This window comes from Salmo salar, chromosome 22, assembly GCF_965601325.2.
Source record: "Salmo salar chromosome 22, fSalSal1, whole genome shotgun sequence".
NCBI lineage: Eukaryota > Metazoa > Chordata > Actinopteri > Salmoniformes > Salmonidae > Salmo > Salmo salar.
The window spans coordinates 5,746,685-5,757,500 of record NC_138312.1 but is presented as its reverse complement, the minus strand read 5'-3'; the positions used below and the strand labels follow the sequence as shown (position 1 = coordinate 5,757,500).

Here is a 10,816-nt window from a genome sequence, read left to right as displayed (position 1 = left end):
GCCTCCTCCCTAAGTTTGTTTTATTCACTGCTTTAGCACACTCTGCCAACCCGGATGTCCTAGCTGTGTCTGAATCTTGGCTTAGGAAGTTCACCAAAAACGTTGAAATCTTCATCCCTAACTACAACGTTTTCAGACAAGATAGAACGACCAAAGGGGGCGGTGTTGCAATCTACTGCAGAGATAGCCTGCAGAGCTCTGTCCTGCTATCCAGGTCTGTACCCAAACAATTTGAACTTCTACTTTTAAAAATCCACCTCTCCAAAAACCTCTCCAAAAACAAGTCTCTCACCGTCGCCGCCTGCTATATACCCTCCTCGGACCCAACTGCGGAACTGATTGCCCCCCATCTATCTTCAGAGCTCGTGCTACTAGGTGACCTAAACTGGGACATGCTTAACACCCCAGCCATCCTACAATCCAAGCTTGATGCCCTCAATCTCACACACATTATTAATGAACCCACCAGGTACAACCCCAAAGCCGCAAACACTGGCACCCTCATAGATATCATCCTAACCAACGTGCCCTCTAAATACACCTCTGCTGTTTTCAACCAAGATCTCAGCGATCACTGCCTCATTGCCTGCACCCGTAATGGTTCAGCGGTCAAACGACCTCCACTCATCACTGTCAAACGCTCCCTGAAACATTTCAACGAGCAAGCCTTTCTAATCGACCTGGCCCTGGTATCCTGGAAGGATATTGACCTCATCCCGTCAGTAGAGGATGCCTGGTTATTTTTTTTAAGTGCCTTCCTCACCATCTTAAATAAGCATGCCCCTTTCAAGAAATGTAGAACCAGGAACAGATATAGCCCTTAGTTCTCCCCAGACCTGACTGCCCTTAACCAACACAAAAATATCCTGTGGCGTTCTGCATTAGCATCGAACTGCCCCTCGCGATATGCAACTTTTCAGAGAAGTTAGAAACCAATACACACAGGCAGTTTGAAACGCCAAGGAGAGCTTTTTCAAACAGAAATTTGCTTTCTGCAACTCAAACTCTAAAAAGTTCTGGGACACTGTAAAGTCCATGGAGAATAAGAACACCTCCTCCCAACTGCCCACTGCACTGAGGATAGGAAACTCTGTCACCACCGATAAGCCCACTATAATTGAGAATTTCAATAAGCATTTTTCTACAGCTGGCCATGCTTTCCACCTAACTACCCCTACTGCATTCAACAGCACTGCACCCCCCACAGCTACTCGCCCAAACCTCCCCCATTTCTCCTTCTCCCAAATCCATTCAGCTGATGTTCTGAAAGAGCTGCAAAATCTGGACCCCTACAAATCAGCTGGGCTTGACAATCTGGACCCTTTCTTTCTAAAATTATCTGCCGAAATTATTGCAACCCCTATTACTAGCCTGTTCAACCTCTCTTTCGTGTCGTCTGAGATTCCCATAGATTGGAAAGCAGCTGCTGTCATCCCCCTCTTCAAAGGAGGTGACACTCTTGACCCAAATTGCTACAGACCTATATCCATCCTACCCTGCCTTTCTAAGGTCTTCGAAAGCCAAGTCAACAAACAGATTACCGACCATTTTGAATCCCACCGCACCCTCTCCGCTATGCAATCTGGTTTCAGAGCTGGTCATGGGTGCACCTCAGCCATGCTCAAGGTCCTAAACGACATCGTAACCGCCATCAATAAGAAACAATACTGTGCTGCCGTATTCATTGACCTGGCCAAAGCTTTTGACTCTGTTAATCACCACACCCTCATCGGCAGACTCAGTAGCCTTGGTTTCTCAAACGATTGCGTCGCCTGGTTCACCAACTACTTCTCTGATAGAGTTCAGTGTGTCAAATCGGAGGGCCTGCTGTCCGGACCTCTGGCAGTCTCTATGGGGGTACCACAGGGTTAAATTCTTGGGCCAACTCTTTTCTCTGTATACATCAATGATGTCGCTCTTGCTGCTGGTGAATCTCTGATCCACCTCTACGCAGACGACACCATTCTGTATACTTCTGGCCCTTCTTTGGACACCGTGTTAACAACCCTCCAGATGAGCTTCAATGCCATACAACTCTCCTTCCGTGGTCTCCAACTGCTCCTAAATACAAGTAAAACTAAATGCATGCTCTTCAACCGATCGCTGCCTGCACCTGCCCGCCTGTCCAGCATCACTTCTCTGGACGGTTCTGACTTAGAATTTGTGGACAACTACAAATACCTAGGTGTCTGGTTAGACTGTAAACTCTCCTTCCAGACTCACATCAATCATCTCCAATCCAAAGTTAAATCTAGAATTGGCTTCCTATTTCGCAACAAAGCATCCTTCACTGATGCTGCCAAACATACCCTCGTAAAACTGACCATCCTACCATTCGTCGACTTCGGCAATGTCATTTACAAAATAGCCTCCAATACCCTACTCAACAAGCTGGATGCAGTCTATCACAGTGCCATCCGTTTTGTCACCAAAGCCCCATACACTACCCACCACTGCGACCTGTACGCTCTCGTTGGCTGGCCTTCGCTTCATAATCGTCGCCAAACACATTGGCTCCAGGTCATCTACAAGACCCTGCTAGGTAAAGTCCCCCCTTATCTCCGCTCACTGGTCACCATAGCAGCACCCACCTGTAGCACGCGCTCCAGCAGGTATATCTCTCTGGTCACCCCTAAAGCCAACTCCTCCTTTGGTCGTCTCTCCTTCCAGTTCTCTGCTGCCAATGACTGGAACGAACTACAAAAATCTCTGAAACTGGAAACGCTTATCTCCCTCACTAACTTTAAGCACCAGCTATCAGAGCAGCTCCCAGATCACTGCACCTGTACATAGCCCATCTATAATTTAGCCCAAACTACTACCGCTTCCCCTACTGTATTTATTTATTTTATTTGTTATTTTGCTCCTTTGCACCATATTATTTATATTTTAACTTTGAACTTTCTTCAAATTTTAAATCTACCATACCAGTGTTTTACATGCTATACTTTATTTACTTTGCCACCATGGCCTTTTTTGCCTTTACCTCCCTTATCTCACATAATTTGCTCACATTGTATATAGTCTTATTTTTTTGTCTACTGTATCGTTGATTGTATGTTGTTTTACTCCATGTGTACTCCGTTGTCGAACTGCTTTGCTTCATCTTGGCCAGGTCGCAATTGTAAATGAGAACTTGTTGTCAACTTGCCTACCTGGTTAAATAAAGGTGAAATAAAATAAATAAAAATAAAATAAATAAAATTACTGTTGACCAAGTAATGGTTTTAGAACAATCTACTTTGTGTTATGAAAATCACAGAAAATTGCCAACATGTGTCGGCAAAATGCTTTGGTTAGAGGAAGGCAATGTCGGTGTCAGTAATTTTTGGTTTATCGTCCCAGCTCTAGTAGTTGCTAGTAAGAGCAAACTCTACCATACAGGTATTGCAGAAAGAGTGCAACTAATTCAGGATTATCTAATGCAAACAGCTAACCTGTAGATTTGAAGTCAGAGTACGCTGCTTCCAAAGTGGCTGATTCGGACTCTACTCATGCCGCATACTTAAGTCAGATACAATTTCAGTGATGAAGAGACACCTTTTTCACTATATTCAGTTGAAGTCGGAAGTTTACATACACTTAGGTTGAAGTCATTAAAACTCGTTTTTCAACCGCTCCACAAATTTCTTTTCCTAACCGACTTGCCAAAACTATAGTTTGCTAACATCTACTTTGTGCATGACACCAGTAAATTTTCCCACAATTGTTTAGAGAGATTATTTCACTTATAATTCACTGTATCACAATTCCAGTGGGTGAGAAGTTTGCATACACTAAGGTCACTGTGCCTTTAAACAGCTAGGAAAATTCCAGAAAATGATGTCATGGCTTTAGAAGCTTCTGATAGGCTAATTGACATCATTTGAGTCAATTGGAGGTGTACCTGTGGATGTATTTCAAGGCCTACCTTCAAACTCAGTGCCTCTTTGCTTGACATCATGGGAAAATCAAAAGAAATCAGCCAAGACATCAGAAAAAAAATTGTAGACCTGAAGTCTGGTTCATTCTTGAGAGCAATTTCCAAATGCCTGAAGGTACCACGTTCATCTGTACAAACAATAGTATGCGAGTATAAACACCATGGGACCACGCAGCCGTCATACCGCTCAGGAAGGAGACACGTTCTGTCTCCTAGAGATGAATGTACTTTGGTGTGAAAAGTACAAATCAATCCCAGAACAACAGCAAAGGACCTTGTGAAGATGCTGGAGGAAACAGGTACAAAAGTATCTATATCCACAGTGAATCGAGTCCTATATCGACATAACCTGAAAGGCCGCTCAGCAACGAAGAAGCCACTGCTCCAAAACTGCCATAAAAAAGCCAGACTACGGTTTGCAACTGCACATGGGGACAAAGATCGTACTTTTTGGAGCAATGTCCTCTGGTCTGATGAAACAAAAATATAATTGTTTGGCCATAATGACCATCGTTATGGGAAAAAAAAGGGGGAGGCTTGCAAGCCGAAGATCACCATCCCAACCGTGAAGAACGTGGGTGGCAGCATCATGTCGTGGGGGTGCTTTGCTGCAAGAGGGACTGGTGCACTTCACAAAATAGATGGCATAATGAGGAAAGAAAATGATGTGGCTATATTGAAGCAACATCTCAAGACATCAGTCAGGAATTTAAGGCTTGGTCGCAAGTGGGTCTTCCAAATGGACAATCCCAAGCATACTTCCAAAGTTGTGGCAAAATGGCTTAAGGACAACAAAGTCAAGGTATTTGAGTGGCCATCACAAAGCCCTGACCTCAATCCTATAGAACATTTGTGGGCAGAACTGAAAAAGCGTATGCGAGCAAGGAGGCCGACAAACCTGACTCGGTTACACCAGCTCTGTCAGGAGGAATGGGCCAGAATTCACCCAACTTATTGTGGGAAGCTTATGGAAGGCTACCAAAAATGTTTGACCCAAGTTAAACAATTTAAAGGCAATGCTACCAAATACTAATTGAGTGTATGTAAACTTCTAACCCACTGGGAATGTGATGAAAGACATAAAAGCTGAAATAAATAATTCTCTCTACTATTCTGACATTTCACATTCTTAAAATAAAGTGGTGATCCTAACTGACCTAAGACAGGTCATTTTTACTAGGATTACCTGTCAGGAATTGTGAAAAACTGAGTTTAAATGTTTTTGGCTAAGGTGTATGTAAACATACTTCAACTGTAGCAAATCGAACTGCCTCTATTCATCCCATTGTGTAGGCTAGTTCCCATCATCCCCCACTCTCCATGCCTTTCACCTGACTTCCGAACTCACTAGAAGATCTGTTTTGATGTCAGAGCAAACTCTCAAATGACTTTCTAGGTGTCTCCATCCAAAAATGAGCCTTACCAGTTACAAACAATTATTCTTTGGTTTATTGTCCCATGTTTCTTTGCCTGTTCTTTGTTGGGTGTATCTCATATTGAGCACATTTATGCCTATATGGAAGAGCCAAAGGTGTGTCCTTATCTCCGTTAATAACCTGTCTATTTGATCTCTCTTACCCACTGTGCTCTATGGTGAGTCTGTCACCTGCTTTTCTGGCCCAGTAGGTTATCAGTGGCTTCTCAAGAATCTCTGCCTAGGGGACACATAACATTTGTAAAAACAGCAGACGCTGTTATCCAGAGCAATTTAGAGGATCAGTTAGGGTTAAATGCTTTCCTCAAGGGCACATCGACAGATATTTCACCTAATCAGCTCGGGGATTCAAACCAGCAACCTTTTGGTTACTGGTCCAACGCTCTTAACTGCTAATCTACCTGCCACCCTAACCAGGCATGATATCCTAATCTGGCATATAACCTAACCAGTACAAAGGCTCAGACACACCAATAGCATTTGCTGGCCGAGAATACTTATTATCTCTGAATAGAGTGCCGGCCGTAATTTGCGAACTGAGTGCGCACCGATTTTACATGTAGAATCGTTTGAAAATGTCGGCAGCAGAACAATAGATCCACATTCGGTGCAATGTGCGAAAGCATTAATGCTCATGTGTCTTACAAATCATTATCGAGAGCCTGTATTTGGGGATTTTGTAAGGATCTTAACATACATTGGTAAAGAGTTCTTAGGGTGAACTTCAACTTTATGCAATCTGAAAGCACTAAGTACTTCTGAGGACACCATGGTTTAATGTGCAACGTTTAGACCAGGTATTTTGTAATTATATTGGTGGTGTCGGCATGGTTTGAAGGTGGGATTCTTACATGTCTTTCAGCTCAAGTTCAAGCTTAGTATAATTGATGACTTTGCGTGAACATTGTATGCTTTTTAGATGCGAACATGGAGCGTGGAGGAGCTGAGGTCACGGCTGGCCTCCCTGGACCCCCAGATGGAGCAGGAGATCAAGGAGATCCACCAGCGCTACCTGGCCAAGCGCCAGCCCATCCTGGACGCCATCGAGGCCAAGAAGCGACGCCAGCAGAACTTCTGAGGCACTTTGGCATGCCATACTCAAACGTCTTAAGTGGACTGTTGGTCATTCACACTGGACAATGACACGGACAGATTACTTCTGTTCATTGCTTTGGACTCCTTCATTGCGGTTCTTGTCTTTTTCTTTATAGGAAAACCACTTAAAGCTGCCAAGCATGGATATTGTTTTTGTCTTAAGTTATTTTTTATTTTTTTGTTTAGGGCACTTGAGACCTCAAGTATTCTTTTTTTCACTCATGTGGTACAATTATCTTTCACTGTTGGTACTCTTGAAACAACTGTGTTGCATTAGTAATTGGAAATTACTTTTATACCATACACTGTATCATTTTGTGTGTTTTACCACTTTGTGTAATTTGGTACTTATTCCTTAATTTGTATTTAGGTTCTCCATACTATTAATTTTTCAACACAGTACAATATCCTGCCAAAGGGAAGTTCAACTTACTTCATGGGTATATGACCCAGGAGAACCTGAATTTAAATTCAATAGATAGTTGAATGCATGTGCCTCAATAAAAAAACAAATTCCAACTTCAGATACGTGCATAGCTGATGTTGATTTAAAGAAAACGTCAAGTTTCATGCACATATTTGTAATTTGTTTTTGAATTATGTAATTTTAGAGATATTACAATGAGAGGTTTGGTTAAAAGATGTTTGAAAAATGTAAGTGAAACCTTGTGTTGAACCATGGTGCACTTCGTTCATTGTTATTCACTGTACAGTTACTTCTCTATTTTTGTTCATAACTCATCGTCAACATTCCATAGAGCAGCTTGTTCTTATTTTTTTAACATTCAAACTTTTGGTATACGTAAGGGGCAATCATTTTGTATATATAGTTTAGGCAGTTATATCCTTACAAGGAAGATGCATTTGTTGTGCTACAGAAATTTGCATCAGTGTGCAAACTAGCCTCTCAGGTCAGATATTCTCAGGTTCGTATACAAGGACATTAAGAAATTAATCAAAATAACCAATTTGATGACCAATAAGCACAATTTAGTTATCTGAAAATATTACTTGTTACAAACAGAAAGGGAATGTATTTAATTGCCTTATACTGCCTACTTATTTGTTTTTCTGCTTTATAATTGTAATAATGATCTGTCAATTTACTTGTTTTTAAAAAAAAGAATTACAATTATTTAATTACTGTAACTCCCCAATCCTTTGACATATCACTCAATCTAAACCTCTGTTGATCTGATTTATATTTATTTGAGAGTTCACATTGTTACTTACAACCACTGTTTCTGAGTAATGCAGTCTATGTTTTTATCTGTTATATTGAAAGGCATTCATTGAAGTAGAAATCACTGGAAAGCATTTCAGCCCTGTAATATGAATGAAGAACTGGTGTGTACTCAAGTCTCCACTTGTCCTTAAATTTAGTATTCATTCCAAGAAAATGGTTTTCAAATGTTGATGCCTTAAATTATGCAATGAAAGTCATGCATGTGTTAATTATCAGTGTTTGATTTGTGTATTTGTTGTGTGCCTATTAAAACCAGTTTAAGGAATGTGTTTATTTGTACCATGGGTTTTCTCTCCCCATTTTGAAGTTACTGATGTTGGAACCAGTGTTTTGGAACCAATGAGTATTTTGGCTTTGCAATGACATTTCAGGCAAGGTAACATGTGTAGGCCTAGATCAGTGTTTCCCAACCCTCTCCTCGGAAACCACCAGCCTTTTAACATATTTGTTGCAACCCTGATAACGCACACCTCATTCAACTAGTACACAAAAGAAAATCAAGCCATTAACTAGTTGAATCTGATGTGCTAGCCCAGGGCTACAATAAATATCTGACGGCTGGTGGACCTCAAGGAGATGGTTGGGAAACACTGGCCTAAATGTTACTACAGACTTAGTCTGTGGGCAGAATGCTTTATGGAAATACTTTCTGCCTTATGAAATTATGGTTGTAGAACAGGTGGCCATGCTGCTACCTTAAATTGCAACTCTGGATGAACGTGTGGGGGATAGCATTTATCTGCATTATGCACGAGAGAGATTATGAATTACCACGTTTGTGTCTCCAAACGCTCCTCTACTCTGAACACACTAAGTAAAGGAAGGTAAGGGCTGTGGCCAATTACCAACGTCAGGGGTTTTCACACTGCACCCCATTCCCCACTGGACACTATTTTGGGGTACTTGCTTGGCTGTAGATTATCTATGCTGGGTAGTTGCTGAGGTTGGGAGATATGGACAAAAGTCTATATCGCTGTGAAATGACATTTTGGGCGTTAATGATGAATCTGCAACTCAGTATTAGGAAGGTGTTCCTAATGTCTGGTATACTCAGAACACTAATTGTTTAAAGAAAAACAACCAAAACTATTGCTGATGGTGAACCTGAACAATCAAAATAATATCTATTCTAAGCCGAGTTCAGCAGGTTGGTCAGTGTGCGAAGCTGGGCACATTGCGTCATTTGACAAGTCTACCGATATTGCCTGGGGTTGTTCAGTATGCTAAATGACTTGTACTGTAGATCAATGACTGTCAACACGGTTACATCCAGTTCGACACTGAAGGAGAGGACGCATCAGTTGTCACAAAAGATGAGGGGTATTTTCAGAAGGTAGAATGAATGTAATACGAGCAATAAATGTTAGTGAACCAGGGCTCTACGGGCACATGAAAACTACACTACAGCCTACTGCGGTTGTAAAGTAGTGCCATGAACCCAATATTAAGGGCTTGAGAAATGATATACTCACAGAAAGCTGTGATGCTCCTCTCTGTAACTAGAACAACAGTAATTGATTTAAAAACGAGTTTTCCTGCAATTACATTTTGAGCAAAGGTCATGCTTGTGCTTCTCTGAATGCATCTCTCCCTCAGTGCGCACAGTGGGGAGTGAGAGTGGCTCACTCACACAGCAACCAACAGCGAAACATGGACAGGCAAATACTTTGAAAGCAGGAATCAACATAAGGCATAGACTATTACTGTTGACCATAATGGTTTTAGAACAATCTACTTGTGTAGCAAAATCACAGAAGATTACCGACTTATGCAGAATGCTTCAGTTAGAGGAAGGAGGTTTCTGTAATTTTCTGTTTATCTTCCCAGCTCTAGTAGTTGATGGTAAGAAGCAAATTCTACCATACAGGCAATGCAGAAAAAGAGTGCAACAAGTTTAGGATGATCGAATGCAGACAGCTAACCTGAAGAATACATTTGTTCCGACGTGGCTGATTCGGACTAAATTCATGCAGTTAATGCACACCTGAATTGAGTATGTCCAATAACTGCTAGTACTTCACACGCAAATCGGCACCAGGGAGTCTCGTCTGAATAGTTAATGTTCAGATGTGTCTGTTCACTTTAACTCTGCGAAGCATTTATTTGGGCTGCAATAATTTTTGAAGCTGGTAACTCTAATGAACTTATCCTCTGCAGCAGAGGTAACTCTGGGTCTTCCTTTCCTGTGGCAGTACTCATGAGAGACAGTTTCATCATAGCGTTTCATGGTTTTTGCGTCTGCACTTGAAGAAACTTTCAAAGTTCTTGAAATGTTCTGGATTGGCTGAACTTCATGTCTTAAAGTAATGATGGACTTTCGTTTGTCTTTGCTTATTTGAGCTGTTCTTGCCATAATATGGACTTGTTTTTTTACCAAATAGGGCTATCTTCTGTATACCACCCCTACCTTGTCACAACACAAATGATTGGCTCAAATGCATTAAGAAGCAAATCAATTCCACAGATTCACTTTTAAGAAGGCACACCTGTTAATTGAAATGCATTGAAATGCATTCCAGGTGGCTACCTCCTGAAGCTGGTTGAGAGAATGCCAAGATTGTACAACGGTGTCATCAAAGCCAAGGGTGGCTACTTTGAAGAATCTCAAATATAACACCTATTTTGATGTGTTTAACACTTTATATATGTGTTATTTCATAGTTGTGATGTCTTCACTATTATTCTACAATGTAGAAAATAGTAAACATATAGAAAAACCCTTGAATGAGTAGGTGTGTGCAAACTTTTGACTGGTACTATATATTTCACTTGGTGTAGGCTGTTCACTACTAGCTTGTTATAAACTTAATTTGAGCATTTTATTTAGTACTACTACTAGCTAATCAGGGAGAGATTCCAGCTTGCTCTTGCTTGCTGAATGTAAAATAGTGGAGTTTGAAAGGAGAGAGAGAGAGCATCGATAGTGTGATCAATATACACCATATGAGTAGCCTGCTAATGTGCAGTGCCTTTGGAACGTATTTAGACCCCTTGACCTTTTCTGCATTTTGTTACATTACAGCTTTATTCAATAATGGATTAAATAAAAAAATGTCTTCAGCAATCTACACACAATACCCTGTAATGACAAAGCGTAAACAGTTTAAACATTTATTTT

At 41.1% G+C, this 10,816-nt stretch overlaps 1 protein-coding gene across 1 annotated transcript in view; it reads left to right on the top strand.

Moving 5' to 3' along the window:
• stk4 (Serine/threonine-protein kinase 4) overlaps positions 1-7,967 on the top strand; it is a 74,764-nt gene extending 66,797 nt beyond the window's left edge. The window contains 1 exon segment of the mRNA NM_001173614.1: positions 6,277-7,967. Within this exon segment, the coding sequence (NP_001167085.1) occupies positions 6,277-6,435 (159 nt within the window). The 3' untranslated portion in view covers positions 6,436-7,967.
• The last annotated feature ends 2,849 nt before the right edge of the window (positions 7,968-10,816 follow it).